Source organism: Pyricularia grisea (genome assembly GCF_004355905.1).
Source record: "Pyricularia grisea strain NI907 chromosome V map unlocalized Pyricularia_grisea_NI907_Scaffold_6, whole genome shotgun sequence".
NCBI lineage: Eukaryota > Fungi > Ascomycota > Sordariomycetes > Magnaporthales > Pyriculariaceae > Pyricularia > Pyricularia grisea.
The window spans coordinates 2,093,089-2,112,927 of NW_022156719.1; the positions used below are offsets into that span (position 1 = coordinate 2,093,089).

The window sequence follows — 19,839 nt, forward strand, 5'->3', positions numbered from 1 at the left end:
ACGGCACACACCAAAGTAGCGCCTCGGCTTTCTAAGCGACAGCCAAGAGTGGAGGCTACCGACTGTGCCGTCCAGAACGGGCACTTTTTTTTTTTTTTTTTTTTTTTTTTTTTTTTTTTTTTTTTTTTTTTTTTTTTCGCTTAGCGCCATGCTTACACTGCAACTGCACGACGTGCAGCACGCAGCGTGGGACTTTTACCAGAAAAGAGAGGGGGGACAGAGGTAAGTTGATCAGGTTGGCAGGACGTGACGTCGGGAGACCCGGGAACCCACTGGCTCGTCACATCGGCTGCGGCCGCGAGTGAACGTGTGTGAGTGTACAGCATGCGGTGGTGTATGTATGGTTCTATTTTATCGAATATCGGCATCACTTACGACCAGCACACCATTTCGAGACGACCGACTACATAAAAGTCATGTTCGCGGCGTCGGACACACGCAGATGCTGGGCCTCACTTAGTCATTTCCCATTTGGGACAGGGCAAGCAGAACCGGCCGGGATAGAGAGGGGAAATCGACATCACCTCGGCTCGCCAACATTGTCCCAAAGAATAACCACAGTATTCACATGGTAACCACCGCGTATTCGGACGTGCGATGGTGTTAAGAGAGACATGGCCTCCTTTCTTCTTCGATTTCTTCCTCTCGTGTTCCCCTGGGAGTGGAGATGTCTACAAAGGCACATTGTACCTACAATGGTGACAAAAGGGTGTGAGGACATCAAAAGTGAAAGCCGACATGGCAGGCGCCCGGGATTGGGGAATCGACCGTTCACGTAGCAGCGCGTGCAACAGCAACATATGTTCAGGTAGCAACTGGTACCTTTTTGACAAGCTCTGGGTCCGCTAGGCCCTGTCTGCAGTCTCCTCTTTTTTTCGTTTTCCCCTTTGTTGTCCGGATCGGTGGTCGATGGCAAGTCGATCTACATCTGCCTCAACATCTCCAGTATCTTTTTTTGGTCACATCCTTTCAGACATTCGAATGAGAACAGGGACAAAGGAATTTAATCTCCGGTCATTGCAGTACCACCGACTTCAACACCCTTTTCGGGTCACCAACAGGTACCAGAAATCGATCAACGTAGCGCCCGGACTTTATGAAATGTGCGTGGTACGCCGCTGGAACATGCGAGTAAAAAGGGGCGATGATGAGGGGGAGGGCCGTCCGCCCCTGCGAGAAATGCAAGAGCACAAACCAAACAAAGTTGCCACACGCTTTTTACGAATGGGCTTGAGTGGAGGCAAATACAAGACAGAAAACGAATCAAGAAAAGAAGAGGCGTGTGCAGAGAGAGACAAACCATGAGCAAGAAAAAAAGATAGGTCTCCAAGTACTAGTGAAGGGAAAAAAAAAAAAAGAACAAGAGCAACTCCACTGCCGATGTTACTCTCAAAGACACCCCCAAACCTTGCCGTTACCGCACATGGTCAAACTTTGGTTCACTAAAAAACCCGCCAGCGCCCGGGCCCCAGTCCAACGAAACGATATTGAACCTTGAGCTCCTGCTTTGCTTTCGGTGCCCCGTTTTGGTAACGACCTTGGTTTGGGTACCCTGGGGGGCCTTGCTGATAGCTCTTCTTTTTCTCCTCTCTTCCTCATCCCGTCCCCACGGGCCTTGTTTCTTTCTGGCGGCTATGACTCTCTTTTTGCTCGTATACCTGGTACACTTTTGTCAGTACGAAGTAAGAGGAGGTCGGATAGAGGTATGGAGTTTCATGGATGTGGCCGACTCGCTAGTTTCATGAGGCCTTTTCCTTTCTTTCTTTGACCGTCACGAGGAGATGGGGAGAGAGAGGGGCGGCTGGCTTGACTTTTTTTTTTCTTTCGCCACGATCGCTGTAAAGTTGGGAGCTTGTGTCAGGTGGCCCAGCAGAATAAAAGTCTCCTGTTTTGTGGTTATTTACGGGGGAGGGGAAAACCCAGGGTGTGTCTGATTCTCTTTTTTGTCTTGGGCATGAGTTGTGCTGAAAAGATCGTGCTCAAAGGCAGGCCCAAGAAATGTGCTTGTATGTAGCCTTGGCTTGCATTTGTTCACAGTAGCAATCACAGACAGAATCTTGCGTCGTAATATTAGACCTGTGGGTTACGGGGACTTTTTTTTCTCCCCTTTTTTTCACGATCTGAGAGATCGGCCGCATGGGTCGACCTGCCCAGCCTAGGAGAGAGAAACAGGAGAGTCGCAATTTGTTCATCTGCCTCCCTGCATCTCAGTGTTCTTTTCTCTTTTCTTCTCTTCTGATCAACGCAGCTGCAACTCTGCAAAAGGATTGGTGTATCCGCCCCGGAGAAGACGGGCAAGGTACACTTTCACCTTTGCACGGCAAATGAGCTACATACAGTACTGGGACTAATTAGTCTAAGAGAATGGGACAAAAAAAGAAGAAGAAAAAAGATAAACAGACAATAACCCTCAAGGGCCCGTTGCATTCGTGTGTCCCCCCCCCCCCATCTCCATATCGCGCCACCTGAGGCCAACGTCCCCTCATTTCTTGATCGTACAATCTACCATGGCACTTGAGGCGCAGGGGGTGGGGGTGAGTGAGTTTTACTATGGTTCTTGTTCCCAGTCTCAGGTCTGCTTGCCGTTTTTATTAAGAGGAACCAAAGAGAAAAGAAAGAAAGAATAGAAAGAAAAAAAAATGTTGCGGTAACTCCCTGCTACCTCAATAATTCCCCGAGGAAAAAGGTCCATTTGGGCTGTGACCTCAGCCAGGGACAAGGCTGGTGTAGTACGTAGGCACTGCCCTGGTCTTTTCTGGGCCCGCCTAAAGCTTGGGGTGGTCCCCTCAAAATCAGGTCGTAAATGCGACGCTGATATCAAGCACCTCCGCATCGCGGACGAAATAAGCGATGGTAACAAGTGGTTGCATTGATCATGTGAGATGGCGTGCGAATCGTGCTACAGTAGAGAAGACCTCGCTCGTTTTGTTGAACGCGGACCATAACGATATCGGACAACAACAGAATTTCCTGTGACTTGGGGTTTACCAAACTTGAGTTACTATCGTCTCATAGCTTCAGCATGCTAGTAAGTGTTGTCCAGTGAAGTATCAAGTGAGTTCTTGTAGAAGACAGTAAGTCTTTCATATCAGTAGTGTTGTATAGCGAATATAAGTTTAGCTTTGAGCCAAGCTGGACTTTACAGCTTGTCTAATCGTGGATCGACCTTTTATCACCGCGAAGTATCATACATAATCCAGTTCCATATTTCCGCTGTTTACCGTATCCAGAATATCTCTTCATCGCTGTCCGAGTCGACCAGATCCTCTTCGTCATTGAGCGCCATATGCACAAATCTGAGCCGCAAATGAAGACGTTAGCCCCTGACAAAAGCATCGCAACAAAGCGCAATAGAAACTCATAATACTCACTGTCGAATCCATGCCCTTTGATGCTCGTTGAGGTCATCATCGTTAGGTCGATCATCTTCCGGCGCAACTGCTCCGCCTCTTGGGCGTCCTCCTCGGCCTCTTCGCGGAGCGCCGTTATTGCGAGCTTGCTCATTCTGCTGCGGGACATTCGCCCCGCCACGGCCACCTCTGACAGCATTTTGGCCCCCACGACCGCCTCGCCTGCGTGCATTCTGCTGGCCGCCTGCCCGTGGTCTGGCCACTGGCGGCGGATTTGGGACTGGCGGTGGTGCGGCGCGTCCTGGAGGGTCTGCCGCAATGCGGAGGACCAACGGAGCCTCGAGGGCCACTCCTCGCTCGTTTTCGTGCTCGTTGGCTGGGCGGACTCCCATATGGTCACCGGCAGCTCCAGCCGCAGCACCGTTGACGTGTCCGTCTTCGCCATCGGCCTCTTCAATCTCTGGGATTAGTAGTGCCGCATCCACCTCAATCTCCTGCTCAGCAGCTAGAGCAGCTCTGCCGCCAATGAAGCCCAGGCCTACATCATCCCCGTCTCCTGCTTCAAGCTCCCACAGCCGGTTGTAGCAGCCCGTTATACGGCCATTCGACTGTTGATTATAGTGGGAGTAGGGATTGGTTGGGTCCAGCCAGGCTGAGCAAAGGTAGCAAAAGTGTGTACCGCAACCCTGCCTCCCGCAGATCATATGATTGCACCCATGAGTCTTTTGTGCAGGTGCTGCGCAAGTAGGGCACGGTGTTGTGTGTAATTGCACATATTCAAGGGAAGCCTTCTCCTCTGCTGTCAACTCAGTCTTATCCCGCCGGGGCGTACACCGATAAAACTCGCCATGCCACCCAAGGAAGCAGCGGCCGCAGAATGCAAAGCCACAGTCCTCGCATATGCAAAGAAGCTCTTCCGTTTTGTTGTAGGGGCGCGGTACTGCTGAGGCTTGAGCACGATTGGTATCCTCATCGTCAGACCCTTCGGAGTCCTCGGAAAATTCGAGGCCCTCTGGTTTCTTGTGTTTCTTGGACCTTGCAGCACCATTGCACCACGACCTTGGACAATAGACAGTGTTTTTGTCTGATTCGAGCTCAGACTTATACTTGAGCGTGACAAAACGCCTAACTACCTCAGGTTCCAAGGGAATCTTTAGAAGCTCGCTTGGGCTGATAAGGTTTTGTCTGCGTTTCCTCTTAGCCCGGCCACCCGCGCCTTGCGAAGTCGGTGGTTCTTGTGCCGCAGCCTTCTCCCGGTCTTTTGCGCAATTAGGGGTCAAGCAGCGAACCGAGGAGATATCACCCTCCTGAATAGCGTTGTTGTAGAAGTCCTGCAGGCAACCGATGCAGAAAACGTGGCCGCAATCGAGCATGCGGTGGCATGCAGAGCCTTTCTTAGGATCGAGGCAGATGCCACAGTCGAAAGTCTCCCTATCAAAAGCAGCACGCTTGGCTGACATGTCGTAGTCGAGGATGGCTATCCTGTACTGCGGCTCCGCAGTCAAGACACCTCTGTCATCAGCCACGTCGAAAGCCGTTTCGGCTAATTGCTGGATGTGGTCGATGTAGGTAAAGAGAACAGGGTCGTGGTCAAGCTCCTTCCAAAGACGCGCGCAATCAGCCACCAGTTGGTCGATGCGAGTGGATGGAATCCATGGCGGATTTGATGTTAGCTCAACTTTAGGGGGCTGTTGTGCCGGGTACTTCGGTGGAAGCGATATGAGCAGCCGCACTGGTGGCAGATATGAAAGCTCGTGAGAATCCTCCCGCTGGAGTTCACCGGCCCGATTATCAGCTGCTTGAACTGGCAAAGGTACCGTTTCCGGACCCGTAGCTATGACAGGTGCCGGTGCCGGGGCCGGTGCCGGGAACAAGACCTGCACCGGTTTGGATGGGTGCACGGGTATCTCGAGCACAAATAAGTGTGGATCTGAGCTGTCAACCTCGATTTCGGGATAGATTGCTGACAATGTACTCATTTCCTCATCTCGAGGATCATCAGAATCAGACATGGCTTTAACCTCTTTGTTGCAGTTGAGATGAATAAGGTTTGATTATAGCAATGGAACCGGTGCAGATCAACCGATTTGCTGCCTTATGGCAAGCCGTTGGTCAAATTCAACAAAGTTACCGGGTATATTTTGGCGTAATGCTATGAAGCAGACCAGTGTTCCATAGCATGTAATAACTGCCAGTACTGAGTAGTATTTGAGAGGGCAGCCATGTGCTGGAGTCAGCGCGGCTGAAGGTTTCGAGAGGCGGACAAACTTCGTGCAGGTGGATATTGATGCGGCGGGTTGGTTATCGAAGACTCACTCGCCGCCGCGTCACCTTATCGAACATGCACGTCTAGAGGCTAACAGAAAAAGATTCGAAAAAAAAAAAATATTGATGCAGGTGTAGATTTTAGGAAGTTGAGAGTTGGGATTTATTACAAATCTTCGGTAGAATTTGGATAAATAAAAATAAAAATAAAAATACTTGTCGGGTGGAGGTTTAGAGCGAGGGGCGAATTGTTTGATTTTGAATCATGGATACGATCGGGCAATTGATGCCAGCGAGGATCCCGCCAGTAAGGCGCCATCGCAGCCGGTGGACGCCACCAAACCACTTGAGAGCGCGCACAGAATCCCATTGGCTTAAACTCCAGGGAGCTGCTGAAGCCGCCAATGAACACCAACACTGCCCCACCATTTCCCCAAGGCTGCAAACCTTCCCGACCACGATCTCAGTTGGCACTGGGCGGGCTGCTTCTGGTACCTTTTATCTACCCGCTATCTTTGTCGCAGCAACAAACACAGACCAAGTATCACTCACTGATCTTGTTTCTTGGTATCACACTTGATCTGCCAACTTTTAAACCAGGTTTCCCACTTTCGCACACGACACAACCGAACGATGAACGAGAAGACGCTGGGCTAAGACTGCAGAACCGTTCGCCCACATCGTCGGCGCCGGTCTGCCCCCTTACAAGAACCTCTCTCGCATCCCGCTGTTGCGACAATGAACTCGTTGTGGCCTTCAAGGGGAACAAGTGATACTTCTGGGCCTACAAACGACAAGCAGCCTTCCGCGGACGTGGCCAGCGTCGGGGACGCCCCTCCACCTGTGCCTGCGCCGGAAGCAGGAGTCGCCGGGGCTAGGAACACACCGGCTACGATCAACAACGCGCCTGCAGCCTCTCCATCGCGCCCTATCCTCGTGCGCAATCAACCCTCGCCTGCCGCCCCACAAGCACCGATCCAGACACCATCAGCACCTGGTCAGATGGCTTCCCAGCAGCCCCCAGACTCGCTTTCCCTTGCGCAGCTCCGCAGATACGTCGCCGAGTTTCCACATGCCGAACCGCTTGCCTACGAGTTTGTGTATGAGGACTTCGCCCCGGTCGAAGAAGAGGTTGACGAGTGGTTCGTTTATCAGTACTGGCAATGGGTGCGGCTGAGCCACATCCAGAATGCGTTCGAGGAGCAGTGGGGGCTTGATTTTGCTGGTCAGCGGTGGGAAGACGTCGGCTCGGATGGCCAAACCAAGTTTCTGCGCGAGGCGCTAGAAGCGTTTTCTGATATTGATCAGGGTCTCCGGACCAGTGCCATCAACAGAGTCGCGTATATTGCACTGGGCAGATGGGCCGATACAGCAGGAGGTGCTACTGCCGCAGAAGGCCGTGGCCCAGAGTTCAAATCTGCAGCAACAGATTCGCAGCTCGCAGCGATGAAGGATGGTTGTCGGTTGATTGCTGATGCTGACGGCCTGGGAATTGTCTGGGCGGAATTGCGGCGTGCCTTTGAGGTCTTTTGGTGAGCTATGCTATGAACCCCTACCCTACGTCAGACGACTTTTGCCACATGTTGCTAACCATATCAACTCAGGTCTGACGATCCGCAATATCAGCCAGATCTACTTCAACAGGCTCAAGATGACCTCATGAACTTAATGACTATTATATACATGACTTTGCAGCATTGTCTTAGCTATCCTACCGAAATGTCAACAGCCCGAGAAAAGCTTCGTATGTCTACCCCTTTTGTTGGCATTGTGAAAAAGAGAGACGAATTGCTGCTGACGTGGGGCAATATGTGACTGATTTAGTTGGGCTTAATCCTAATATTGCTGAGTTTATGCTGCTCGCAGCCACCAAGCTGCGATGGGATGAACCAGGACAGCTCCCTCTAACCCATGTCCTTCTCCTTTTCTGGAAAACGATACTCTTGGTGTTTGGTGGGATAAGAGAGATCGAAGATACAAAAAAAGCGACATGCGAAACAGGCACAGATGACAAGGACAAGAATATTATAACGGCGTCGCCGTTGGACTATCACAATTTCCGCCAAGAGATTACCTCCAAGTACCCAGCCTATATCCCGCCTCAACTAGCCATACCAATCGAGGCAGACAACTCATCATTACTACCACCACTTCCGAACCAGCAGAGTAGGAACAACGGATCCAATGGCATCCTTCCTGGACCGCCAAACTCGCAGGCCAGTGGATTCTCCATTCTGGAGGAAAAGGTACATATAGCAACGCCAGCACCCTCTCCTCCGCCGTCCCCTAGCGTCGGAGGCAAGGTTGGCAAAAAGCAGAACTACCAAACCAACCAAAATTTTCCCTTCATGTATCCGCCACTTGATGCTACGAGCAACAGCGCCGGCGGCAAGGGCCTTGCTGGTCTACAGGACCTACTTGTAGGTCGGAAGTGGGAAGGCAGCGACATCCCGGCTTCTATCCTCGAGGCCGGTGAGCTCTTTTCAAAGCGCGTGCGAATGACACGTGCCACGAGGCAACTATGGGAAGAAAGAGAAAAATTTATCAAGTATTCCAGGGGTTGGGAAGATAATGACAACGACATAGTCGATGAGCTCGATTTGTCATCCCTCACTTTGGAGGAGAAGCAAGAGCTGGGGCTGGTCAAGACGGATCGTGAGGAAATGCCACCAGAAGTTATCGTGGATTATGGTCCCAATCCTGAAAAGCTGTCACCGGAGATTTGCCGGCGCTTGGCCGACCTTGAGCACTTCTATGTAAGCAGATTGTCAATCAACCTCACCGTGCAATTGATATGTCTAACCATGTGACAGGGAGCGGCGCTACCACAACTTCAATCATTGGTCATGGTCCTACTCAAGGCCGTTGTGCAGCACGTCACGGTCCTCATGGTGACAACTCAACAGCAAGGCCAGAATAATGCTGGCCAGAATGGGCTTCGCGCCGCTAACGGCGGAGCGCCTCCTCGTGGCACCGAGGCAACGACTAATGGAACAAGCCCGGAGCATTCTGCAGCTATCCAAGAGGAGAACGACCACACTAGGACCCGTGAAATTACCATAAAAGCTGTCTCGGGGATTCTGATTCTCATTTTGAAGTGGTTCAAACTATCGCGTGAGTATTGTGCTCGCAATGGGTTTCTATTGGCTCTTGGCTACTTATATAACTAATTCGCATGGTTTCCAGATATACTCAAGTTCGAGTTTGTGACACAGCTGCTGCTCGATTCAAACTACATCCCGCTAGTTCTCAAGTTGTTTGCCCATCAGGATGTCCAACAAACGGTCGACAGTAAAAGCGATCGTATTGAGAGCAGGTGAGCTTTGCAACAGCATATGAATAAATACTGCAATCCATTGGAGGAGATACCTAACCTTGTATACAGCTTTTTCTACTTTTGCAACCTGCGAGCTGGGGCACCAGAAAAGACCGAAGAACCCCAGCAAGATGAGGAAAGTGAGGATGAAGCTGCGCCGCCACCCATCAAGAGGCAACGCTCGCCTACCGAAAAAGGCCCCGGGGCTGTCAATGGGAACGATGGGCAGCAAGCGGAAGATACACAGCCAAGTCGTCCTGAAGTAGACGAACTTGGCTGCCCGGTCAATCCACTCCCCAAAGAGCCGATAACTGACTTCTCGTGGCGTAACTTCTTCTCACTCATCAACTTCTTGCGAGTGTTGCAGAAGGTGTGCAAAGGGAAAGCGCACCGTAACTTGCTGCTGGTTCATTACAAGTCATCCAACATACTGCGCAAGTCTCTCAAGGTACCCCAACCGGAGCTGCGGCTGTACACTCTTAAGCTCTTCAAAAATCAGGTTCCCTACTGCGGTCGTAAGTGGCGCCAAGGCAACATGAGGGTCATCACGGCCGTGTACCTCCATTGCAGGCCAGAGCTGAGAGACGAGTGGCTTGCCGGGTCTGACGTAGACGCCGAGGTGGAGGAGGCGTTGCCACTCGAGCAGGCGCTGAGGAGTATCACGCATTGGTTCAATGTGCGCAGGTATCCTGGTAGCATGGGTCCAGACCTGGCTAATGCTTTGCGTGAAGGCCACGATTTCTTCGCAAGAGAATTAGAGAAAGTAGACCTTCAATGGCTAGAGTTGGGAGATGACGGGGTTTCTGTGGGTGAATGGGAGGGATTGGCGGCTTGAGCGAGATTGCTAGATTGGTAAAGATGTCCTGGGCATGAAAACATAGTCATCTTTGTCATCGTCGTCTTTGGGGCCTGTACTGTACCAACGAGAAATTAAAATGTAAAGTGAATGACAGTGCGACTGTTGCTTGTAGGCGCGTTTCTGTGAGTTGGCATTCACCTAGCCTTCACATTGGAGCTTTTCCGATGACGGAGGTCGATTTTTGTTACGGGCACAACCCGCGCGTTCAGTCACCAAAATTATTTTCTTCTTTCCGTCTTACCAGAGTCTTCCTTCTCTTCACCTACAGCATTTTACCTTTTGGTCTCAAAAGATCCCTCTCCCTTTTTTCCAGCAAGACACCTAGGCTAAACACAGCGCTGTCTTGCACCTGTCTCGACCCATCTTTTATCAGTCGCTGGCCGCTCTCACATCCAAGATGATGCTCATAACATCCGCCATTCTTGTTACCCTCGTGGGCTCCAGCGTCCCAGTCGAGAACATAACCAGCTTGGCAACGCTCGATGCCAACCCCAACTTCAACACCACGGCAACCGCAGTTCCTACGAACGGATCACCTATCCTCGTATCCTGCGACAAATATATAGCCAAGGAAAAGGGATATAAGTTCTTCAAAGATGTTCGTACTCGGCTTCTGGCCAACAACTCCTAATGGTTTTCCTTTTTTTCGAATTTATTCCCCCCCGCTCCTGCGTCCATTGAATGAGATTCTACTTGCAACCCACTCCCCTGCATCCTCTATCAAACCATTGCCAAACAGAACAATTAACAAAAAAAAAACTCCCCCTCGGTTCATGAAACCACAGTGTTCTTCGTTCACTCGCAAGGTCCTCAATTCCTCCGAGGAGAGCTTCGACTATCTGCTGAAGGCGGGCGCCTGCGAGTGGTGGCAAGAAGGTTCATGTGAGTGCCTCTCTCCCTTCCCCTCCATCGTCTATTCCCTGAGACTAAAAAGTCCCCTCAACCTTTTTTTTCTTCTTTTTTTTTTCTTTTTCAAAAAAAAAGGCGTGGCCAGGTTTTGTGCACCAGACCTCATACCGTGGCAGCTCGACATGCCGCTGGTGTACAACGCCGTCGCGAGCATGCGGAGCAGGTGCCTTTTCTGGGGCGTCTCGACGGACGAGTACAGGGAGGGCGTGGCCTTTTACGACGTCTGTGCCGGCACCTCCAGCCCCTGCCGTGCTGCCAATGTCACGGTGACGTTTTTAGGCTGAAGAAAAAAAGAAAATGGAGGGCGGATTTTGGGTGGGTGTTTGATGTTGGAAGGAGCAATGATGGTTTTGTTCGAAGATGGCCAGATATCTGTGATTCGAGCCTCTGAAAGGCGCTGGGTATATTCAAGACCGATGACTCTTTATAGAAAATTCCAACCACTCAAGTTTGTATGTATAAATGTATAATTGCTGTCGTTGGGCCTCACATATAGAAGACCCAGGATAGGTCCGGTGGTATGGTTTTATGATCTGTTTGATTGCTACGAGAATCAAAGACATGTTTGCCGTTCTCATATATCCTATCATATTCACTTGCAACTACCCCAAAATGTTTGCCCTACTTGTGGACATATTCAATGCCATGGATCCATAGTAAACGCGAACGTCTCTGTATTAAAAGACATAATACATAACTTGATTTCATTCAGGAAAAATAGTACAACCTTGACCATCTTAGTCAAAATCAAAACACACCACGGCCTGGCTTGTGACAATGTCCTGTTCACGCTATCCATTGTTCCCATGACCATATTCGCTTTTAAAAAGATTTCAATTTTAAACTTGATTCAGAATCATGCATCATAGACACCATCAGAATACTGGTAGTTCCTCGGCATCTGGCCCCTACCACCGTTCTCCGCCGTCTTGGGACGCGAAAAGTTGTTCCCTGGATGGAGGCCCCCAGAGGCGGTATGCGTACTGTTGACATATGGGCTGCTCCCGTAAGTCCTGTTGTCGTAGGGGTTGTGCATCGGCCGATGCGGGTTCATGGGCAGGGCGTCATCGTCGCCATATTTGTTGCGGTAGCCGCCCATGTCGCCGCCGTGTGCGTGGTGGGCCATGCCGGGCTGGTCACCAACGGCTGTCGTCTCCGTGGCGTAACTGACGCGGGGGTCGGCGGCCCTCGGGGGGTCGACAGGCTCTCGCATGTCGGCCGGTGTGGCGTGAGCCGGCAGGGCATTCGGGTCCTCCTCGTTTTTCATGGTCTTGGTCGTCCCGGAGCGCTTGAGGAAGCCCAGGAAGCCCTTCTTCTTGCCGTAGCCTGACGTGTAGTCATTTGCTGGGCTGGGGCCGAAGCGGTTCTCCTTGTGGCGGTGGCGTGCTAGGAACACTTCAGTTGCCGCCGAGAAGATGAAGAAGAAACTACCATCTCATGTTAGTGTATGTGCGCTTTTTTTTCTTCTTTTTGATCTGGCGTTGTGTTGTACTTCTTTGGGGAAAAAGATAAGTGTTTATACTGTTCAGGGACTTAAAAAAAACTTACATTGCAACAATAGACACAGCCAAGCATGCACTTTGTAGTTTGCAAACAGTGAAAAAGGTTGGGCCTCCGTTATCGGAGATCCTGGCGTTCGAGTTGGTTGTTGATCCAAAAGGCGTGTTTTCTACACCACTGTTGCAAGACGCAGTCCCTGCTCGGTTCTGCACAGCGACGTAGATGAATGCGGCCACAAACGCAACATCTAGAACGATGGCAAGGAACGCGACAAACTTACGACCGGCAAGACAGCACAGCAGAACCAGGGCCAGCCCCGAGTACAGGGCGGCGATACCGCTGATGCCCTCAACGGCACGTACCCATGTTGGCGACTCAAGTCGGTGGCTGGCAAATGTTGCCAGAAAGTATGAGAATATCCCCAGGATGAGACCGGAGCAGAGGAACTGCACGCCCCGGTTGAACCATTGCAAGGTCTTTAGCGCTATTCCTGCCTTTGCTCCCATGTTGAAAGGAGGCGCCCTAAATAGTAGACTTTTCTCTCGCCTGAGAAGGAGGAATCCCTGATTTTTGTTGTTTGACTCGGAGGTGGGGGAGAGTCTCGTGACCCGAGACGTTCGGATTGTTCGGACGACTTCTGGTGGGCTATTCACACAGCAGCACAGGCTTGTCGGGGCCTGTTTAGTTTGACTAGTGGGCAAGAGAAGAACCCTATAACGTTTGACAGTATAATAGTCCGAGAGTAAAAACAAAACAGAAAAAGCCGTGCGTGCGGGAAGGACGGGGGGAAGGGGTACGCGGCAATGACTGTGACACGTATAAATTATAGTTGACTGGAAATGATTTTATGCAACTCGCTTTGACAAGTAGAAGACGATTAAGAGATTTGGGAGATTCAACGGTAAAGAGTCGTCCCAAGATTGTTGTTAGTTGTGTGTTTTAGCACGTGTGAGGGGTGATGTGGAGGAGAAAGAATAAGAAGAAGAAAAATATGGTAAGGATCAAGGGAGTTGTTGTCGTAATTCTCAAAAAAGACGGGATGGCTGGACTAGATAAACAAAATAAGTCAAGTACCTAAGGTTGATCACCTTGGGCCGTACCTAAATATGGTATGATGTGATGGGAGGCGGGTCATTGCAAGAGCTTGCAACAAGTTCCAGCTCCGATGAATGAGTAAGGTCAACGATCTTTTGCCATGGGGAGGGCGCTTTATCCAACTTTTTTTGTTTTTTTGTTTTTTTGCCTGGACCAGTGCTGCTACTTGGTTAAGGTAGGTATTTGCATCACAGTTCTTGGCGGGAACGCCCCACGTTTCTCATTAAGCAGTAAAACTTAGTTACTTTGGTACAACTCAGTGCATGCTTGATGTCTTTCACGTGGTTAGCCGCTGCGCCTCTCTTGGAAAAGGGAAGGGTAGGCAAGAATTGGGTATCGGGTCTTTTTGTCTGGGTGGCGGTTGACTATAACAAATCGGTTACCTTGTATGAAGCTTGTCCAGGGTTCTTTGCAAGAACAATACCACATTATCCGATCTGATTGATCCTCGGTATTTGGGGTGATGACGAGGGTCCGTTTGGTTCCGCCACCCAAAACGAACCGATGGGATATGCACAAAGTGTCGCTGACATCATGTGCATTGCCTTGGCAGGGCCGCCTTCCCCACTTGGACGTGTTCGGTTAATTGTGGCTGATGTAGACCACGCGTTGGCTATGGTGGCTTAGTTCAGAGGGAACTTTAGGTTGAGTGGGGGGGAGGGCGTGTATGACTATGTGAATCACGTGGCACCTGTCACTTTCCAGCTAGCTGTTGACTCGGATGAACATGACTTTGCATGGTCAAAAACGTCTTTTGACGTACTGCAGCTTGATTGAACGGAAATCTCATCTGTCTTACCCTATACACTTTGTACCGGTCTGCTTTTGTCGATCGAGTCGTATTCGGATGTTCTGATTCTTCTACGAAGGGGAAAGAAGTGTCAGTTTTAGTGTGCGATACAAACAATCTCCGACATTACATAACTCAATACATATGCCGCAATTGCTTTAGTCATTTGCTTTTGTTTCCCATTACAGTCTGTCGTCATCTTGCAGTTCTTCTAGAATGGATTGCAGTTCCGTAGATATTCTAGAACTACCATCACAAGTCAGCAGCAACTCTGAATAGCTGCATATTGTGTGCAGAGGAGAGTACTATGGTAGTAGTCGTATATACAGACAAGGATCACTGCCTTACTGGGTAGTCCAAAGTCACCTGGATTCGGCTGAACATGCACAAAAAGAACCAGCGAACTACCAAATCAAAGCAAAGGGTGCCCAGGGACCAACGACCCATCAGACTGAATCATTCTGGAAAAGCTTGTATGCAGGTCGAAAGGGGCAGTATAATCGTAGTATGTACACCAGTCAAGGTTTCGTCCCAATTCTCTTTATAGAGCAAAAAATAACTCCATCCCATATGCTGTGAAACAAACACCAAATGCCATGATTTCAGTCCCATCTCTGCAAAAGATTAAAAACCTCCTTTTGTAAAGCCAGGATTGGTCAAAAGCCAAAGAAGCCACTTATTTTCGCTCATGCCCGAGTCAGACATATCAACATGCTAGCAATGCCAAAGACACCAGCACCATTCCCAATGTGGGAAAAACCTTGGCAACCGAGGTCCTATCAGTTGCAGCCAAGCTAGGAAGCTCCTTTTGCAGCGTGGCCGTGGCACCCTCCATGGCAGATGTGCAGCTGGCGGTCCCGCAGTTATATCCCGACGGACAGCACCCGGCTACAGGGCCCGCGCTGTCTGGGCACATGTACCAGCCGCCGGCGCACGTCTTACTGTCTTCGCTTCCGCGGTTGGGAGTGGGCAGCGGGACGGCCACGGTAACGCCGTTGGATATGATGGTCGTGGATAGCGGAGGTGCGGGGCAGTTGGTCGTCTGACAGTCTCGTCCGGTCTGGCAGCAGCCGCCGCCGGCACGGGCGACGCACGGGTAAAAACCCGTCGGACAATAGTCAGAGGGGAAGCCGTCCGAGTTGGTCACGGTCGGCCGCACAGGCGCGTTGCCGGTACCATCGCCGGTCGATGTTGGCGGCGGTGGAACAGGAGTGCCGCTGTCGGTGTCGGGTGGGGGTGCGGTCGTGGATGTTGGAGAGCCGCCGCCGCCGATGAAGGTTGAAGTTACTGTCGTTGGTGATCCTCCGTTTGGTGGTGTGATAACAACGGTGGTGACAATGGTTGAAGTCAGGATACCGCCGCCACCACCACCACCTCCATCCCCTCCGCCCCCACCACCATCGTTTCCGGCAGTTGACGTGCTTACAGTGACGGTTGAGGCTCGCGTTCGGGAAGTATAGTCCGTACGCACACCTAATTCAACGGCAAATAGTGTTAGCCAAAAATAAAATCCAGCCGTTCCCTCCATCACCCTTGAAAGAGCCCAATGCAGGGAAGTACCTACACCCAACACCCTGGCACACAAACCCCGCTATACAGCACCCGCCACCCAGGGACGCCGGGCAAGCCGTGTCGCCGGGGGCACAGTTGCTTATGGTCCCGCCACACGTGCTCCCGTTGGCGCAGCAACCCACCGAGCCCAGCCCCGTGTCGTCAATCTTATAGCACGTCTCGGTCTGGCGGCAGCAGCGGTCCGGATGCCCAATGTTCGAGCAGCTCGCCGTCCCCGCTGGGCAGCCCCATTGCCGGCGCTGCAGGCGGGCAAGCGCCGCTGCCGCCCGGCGGTAGAGCGTTTCGTCCTGGGATGGGGATCCCGGGTCGTCGACGTGGATGGGGAAGCTCGGGCTGAATGCCGGTTCGGGTTGGTGTCGCTTCTGAAAAGCGGATACGGCGGGCAGCTGCTCCTCGGGGAATGCGACGTAGTGCGGGAAGAATTTCTCGCTCTCGTCTGGGCTCATCTTCCGGATCACCATCGGCTGTAGGGCGGCTGTGGCCATGTCAAGCAGCAGGAGAAGCGGGACCGGGAGGCCCCGAGTCGCTCCCGGAAGCAGTAGCTTCATTTTCCTGTGTCAATGCCGTTGATGGCAACGGGGTTGGACAACGGCGGAACAGCAGCAATGGGGAAGGGTCTGGAAATGGTATGACTGTTTTTGTGAGACACGGCAAGAGCACACACGGTATGGCACAGGTGCAAGCGTGGATCGCAGGCAAGGTAGGTAGGTAAGGTAAGGTAGGAACCGTAGATAGACGGTCGACTCTACGCCTACAGCGATCTCCAAATCAACCTTTCTCAAGCAAAATCAATCAAACAAACGCAATTTATTGTGTGCTCGAGCGATTGCGACCGTGCATTTGTTTGTCTGGTCGTGGAAAACAATGCACGTAAATAATGACGACGCCGCGCTAATGTATACTTGGGCAGCCATGGCTTAAGAGGCTTGCGGTGAGACCTGGGGGCCTCTTTTTTTTCTGCACCTTGGACAGGTACCTTTTGAGGTGGCTGGGATACGGCAAGCAATGACGACGAATAAGCAGGCAAGCGAAGACGTTGGGAATAATGTCCGTCCAGTTGCTAAAGTCGTTGTCGAGTCAATCCATAGCTGGGAGTCCCACAGAGTCCACAATTACCAGCGCTAGAAACCATAACAACCAGCCACCGATAGACAACTGTTGTAGCAGCCTGCATGCAAGCAGGTACGGATACCAAGGTTAACCAGCGACCAATTCAATTCTCTTGCTGCGGAGGGGAGGGAATTGGATGCGCCATGGCTTGATGCATCTGAGAATTCGATAACCGTTTCTTACCGAAACAGCAATGAGCGATTCAGCATTGGGTAATTAATAGCCCGATCTTTAGGCTTAGGGTTAACCCGTCTTGCGCGTTCCCTCCCGTCGGTAGGTACCCGTTAAGGGGAGCTAACCTAAGATGAACAATCGTCCCCCTCCCTTGACTCTGTAATTTTCCTTCCGCATATCCAAGGTTTCTGACGTTCAGACAAACTCCTTATGATCTGCCATTAAAGTTCCGAAGGGGAGTGTACATAGTACTACGTAATCACTTATTCATTCGTTTTTTCCTTTTTTCCCCAAACGGTTGGCTCCGTGGGAATGACCAATTACCATATGATTTACATACTGATGCCCCTTGTGATCTAACAGTACGTCGAACTATACTACCAATAGCTTAAGTTGCCTTAGTCACGAACGTATATTTCCGCTAGCAAGCTGTGATAGAAGCTTGTTTCCCGATGGAGATGGATACACCCTCCAGCGACAACCCGAAATTTGTACAGTATTACCTAGAACAACCACCATCCTTCTCGTATCACTCGCCATCTGTCTTTGATGCCTCTGTTCAGACCAATCCCCCGCACCTTCCCACTTGTGCGAGGCTCGGAAAGGCTGCTTTGTGTGATCGCCAGGGGAAATCCTACAGAGGATCTATGGCTATTTGGCCCTACGATTCGTGCGGGTGGTGGGGTTTGGCTACAGTTTCAAGCATACTCCCAGGTGTGAAGCCACAATTCTTCTCTCTTCTTCTCTCCCTTTTTTCCACCCCAGTTGCAAGACATAAGTTGAGTTATTCGGTGACGAGATCTTGACAGTGAATCGTATTTCTCAGCAATAAAAAATATTTTCATACTGTGACTCTATCTATGCTTACAAAATCGCAACATTCGCAATGCAGCAAACAAAATGCTTGATCTTGTTGAAGCGAGTGACAAAAAAACAAAAACAATGAGCTTTTGTGAGCCGATTCTGCAGGCTTAACACTGGCTGGGATGTTTCAAACAGGGCCAGAAAAGGATAATAAAACAAGAAGAGGATAAGAATAAGAAGAAAAGAATAAAAATAAGAAGAAGAGGAAGAAGAAGGAGAAGAATTTGATGATGAAGAAGAATAAGAAGAAAAGGAGAGGGAAAATAGGCAACCGTCGATTTCCCAAACAAAAAGCGGGATACCTTGGGTGTGCCCCTCACTCCCAAACAAAAACAAAAAAAACAACAACGACAACGCTACCTTAGTCATGAATAAGTCTCAACCCGGATTTTCCCACCCCTCATTCAGCTCATTAAGCCCTGGTGGCGCCGGCAGCCTGCAGCGCACTGGTGATGAATTTGACCTGCTCGTTGGCCCTGGTGCCGTAGGTCAGGTGAGCCGGGGTGATGGTCAGTGTGCCGACGCAGACGAGGTCACCGGGCTGGCAGATGATGTTTGTCTTATCCGTGGGGAAGTTCTTGATCTGGTTGCGGTCCTGCTGCTTCTGGGTGTCGCCAAACGTGAACGCCGCCTTGATCTGGTCCTTTTGCGCCTGCGGAAGGTTCTCGACGGCCCGGTGCGTCAGGGCCGCTCCCTGCGAGTAGCCACCCACCACAAGCATCGAATCCGGGCACTCGGAGTTGGCCTTTGCGATAAGTCGCTTCATCTCGCTGATGCCGGCGGGGTCGGCACCGCCGCGGAGGAAGTTGGTTGTGAGACCGGCGGCGTCTGTTTGAGGAGGAAAAAAGGGGCTAGGGGTTAGTATTGTGGGTTTGAACTTTGCATATGTAGGTCTTTTATAACCATATCCATTCTTTGTTTTTATCTGTCTCTCTCCCAGGGACACTTTGAAGACTTACAGTCGACGCCCTCAACCGCAACGTTGCTAGCGCCAAAGGCGGACTTGACACCGTTGGCAGTTTGTGGACCGCAGATAACCCCCATGTTGCCGATCTCGGTAGATCCGCGGGCGAATATCATGATGATCTGCTTGCAACCGCCATTGGTGAACTCCTTGGCTGTGGCACCGACTCGGCCTGCGAGGAGCTGGCGATTCTCAAGGACGCCAGTAGGGCTGGCATAGGCCAGGGTGGCGACCAAAAAGGTAAGAGCTGCTGAGGTCTTCATTGTTGATGAGATATATGAATAATGTCGAAGAAAATATTGGTGGCACTTTCAAAGGCTGGGGAGTATCATGAGAGAAAAAGGAAAAGATCTTTGAAATTAATTAAATCAAGCCTCCAGGGCGTGTGAGTTACAGACTTTTGAATATGAAGGAGGCGGGAGCAGATTTAGGCTGATGAGCACAAAAGCAGATGAAAAGCATCTCAGAGCATCCAATAAGTCGGGACGACGACGACCTTAAGTATACACATCTGACATTTTTATCACGACTCGTCAACCGATATCACCATGAGTTGACACCCACCGCACCCAGACGTCAGTTCAAGATTGGATTGAACCTGTTTGAGGTTCTAGGTATGACATTTCAGCTACTTAGGTCATGTCTCCGGGCCTTCTTTTTCTCGCAACTTCGTCTGGATTGGGTAATACTGTCATTGGGCTGCAAGGGGGTGAGGCAGAGGGTATGTCGAACGTGGAGGTGGGCTGGTTGGGATCTCCCTTGGTTAGTGAAAATGGGTAATGCTCCCTCCAGATCCGACCTTTCGCGATTGGGCAGGCGTAAACACGAAACATCTACTACCCGGATGTAGAAGACATTCTACTAAGTGTACTGTATATTAATACGTGCTGGGGGGTTTTTTTTTTAAGCTTGTTCCCTGATCAGGGAGCTAGATAAGTTCTTCAAACGTTCCACTAGCCTTGTCCACCTCACCTGGAGACCCCCGGTTTGCATTTAGGGGTGGCCTATATCGGAAGCACAACGTACTCAAGCCTGCAAGTAAGGGGGTTTTTAGATAAACTTTTTAGACCT

General features: G+C 50.8%; 7 protein-coding genes across 7 annotated transcripts; 3 read left to right on the plus strand and 4 right to left on the minus strand.

The window, feature by feature from the left end:
* Window positions 1-3,074: 3,074 nt before the first annotated feature.
* Window positions 3,075-5,362, minus strand: PgNI_08586 (uncharacterized protein; the record flags this gene model as incomplete). Its single annotated transcript, XM_031128582.1, has 2 exons — window positions 3,075-3,296; window positions 3,372-5,362. The coding sequence occupies 2 exons, from the start codon at window positions 5,360-5,362 to the stop codon at window positions 3,218-3,220; spliced, it is 2,070 nt and encodes a 689-aa protein (XP_030979323.1). The 3' UTR covers window positions 3,075-3,217.
* A 766-nt stretch (window positions 5,363-6,128) lies between these two features.
* PgNI_08587 (uncharacterized protein) lies at window positions 6,129-9,874 on the plus strand. The gene is made up of 6 exons (XM_031128583.1): window positions 6,129-7,147; window positions 7,220-7,359; window positions 7,440-8,371; window positions 8,429-8,729; window positions 8,802-8,931; window positions 9,001-9,874. Exons 1-6 carry the CDS (start codon window positions 6,354-6,356, stop codon window positions 9,764-9,766), a joined length of 3,063 nt encoding a protein of 1,020 aa, XP_030979324.1. The 5' UTR covers window positions 6,129-6,353; the 3' UTR covers window positions 9,767-9,874.
* A 313-nt stretch (window positions 9,875-10,187) lies between these two features.
* PgNI_08588 (uncharacterized protein) lies at window positions 10,188-10,983 on the plus strand (the record flags this gene model as incomplete). The annotated part of the gene is made up of 3 exons (XM_031128584.1): window positions 10,188-10,388; window positions 10,576-10,672; window positions 10,775-10,983. 3 exons carry the CDS (start codon window positions 10,188-10,190, stop codon window positions 10,981-10,983), a joined length of 507 nt encoding a protein of 168 aa, XP_030979278.1.
* A 375-nt stretch (window positions 10,984-11,358) lies between these two features.
* On the minus strand, window positions 11,359-13,745 carry PgNI_08589 (uncharacterized protein). Its single transcript, XM_031128585.1, has 3 exons — window positions 13,678-13,745; window positions 12,248-13,560; window positions 11,359-12,126 (listed from the first exon to the last, which is right to left on the minus strand). The coding sequence occupies exons 2-3, from the start codon at window positions 12,703-12,705 to the stop codon at window positions 11,556-11,558; spliced, it is 1,029 nt and encodes a 342-aa protein (XP_030979279.1). The 5' UTR covers window positions 12,706-13,560; window positions 13,678-13,745; the 3' UTR covers window positions 11,359-11,555.
* Window positions 13,746-14,535: 790 nt separating this feature from the next.
* Window positions 14,536-16,204, minus strand: PgNI_08590 (uncharacterized protein; the record flags this gene model as incomplete). The annotated part of the gene is made up of 2 exons (XM_031128586.1): window positions 14,536-15,557; window positions 15,649-16,204. The coding sequence occupies 2 exons, from the start codon at window positions 16,202-16,204 to the stop codon at window positions 14,791-14,793; spliced, it is 1,323 nt and encodes a 440-aa protein (XP_030978733.1). The 3' UTR covers window positions 14,536-14,790.
* A 2,012-nt stretch (window positions 16,205-18,216) lies between these two features.
* PgNI_08591 (uncharacterized protein) lies at window positions 18,217-19,031 on the minus strand (the record flags this gene model as incomplete). Its single annotated transcript, XM_031128587.1, has 2 exons — window positions 18,217-18,632; window positions 18,764-19,031. The coding sequence occupies 2 exons, from the start codon at window positions 19,029-19,031 to the stop codon at window positions 18,217-18,219; spliced, it is 684 nt and encodes a 227-aa protein (XP_030978732.1).
* On the plus strand, window positions 18,578-19,270 carry PgNI_08592 (uncharacterized protein; the record flags this gene model as incomplete). The annotated part of the gene is made up of 3 exons (XM_031128588.1): window positions 18,578-18,609; window positions 18,794-19,008; window positions 19,217-19,270. 3 exons carry the CDS (start codon window positions 18,578-18,580, stop codon window positions 19,267-19,269), a joined length of 300 nt encoding a protein of 99 aa, XP_030978735.1. The 3' UTR covers window position 19,270.
* Between the last annotated feature and the right edge of the window lie 569 nt (window positions 19,271-19,839).

Bases quoted from the DNA above. Each gene is read 5' to 3' on its own strand.
- PgNI_08587 (XM_031128583.1), top strand. From the start codon at position 6,354: ATGAACTCGTTGTGGCCTTCAAGGGGAACAAGTGATACTTCTGGGCCT. The intron at 8,372-8,428 runs GTAAGCAGATTG...ACCATGTGACAG, and splicing joins CCGACCTTGAGCACTTCTAT to GGAGCGGCGCTACCACAACT. The intron at 8,730-8,801 runs GTGAGTATTGTG...CATGGTTTCCAG, and splicing joins GAAGTGGTTCAAACTATCGC to ATATACTCAAGTTCGAGTTT.
- PgNI_08589 (XM_031128585.1), bottom strand. From the start codon at position 12,705: ATGGGAGCAAAGGCAGGAATAGCGCTAAAGACCTTGCAATGGTTCAAC. The intron at 12,127-12,247 runs GTAAGTTTTTTT...ATGAGATGGTAG, and splicing joins GCTGTGTCTATTGTTGCAAT to TTTCTTCTTCATCTTCTCGG.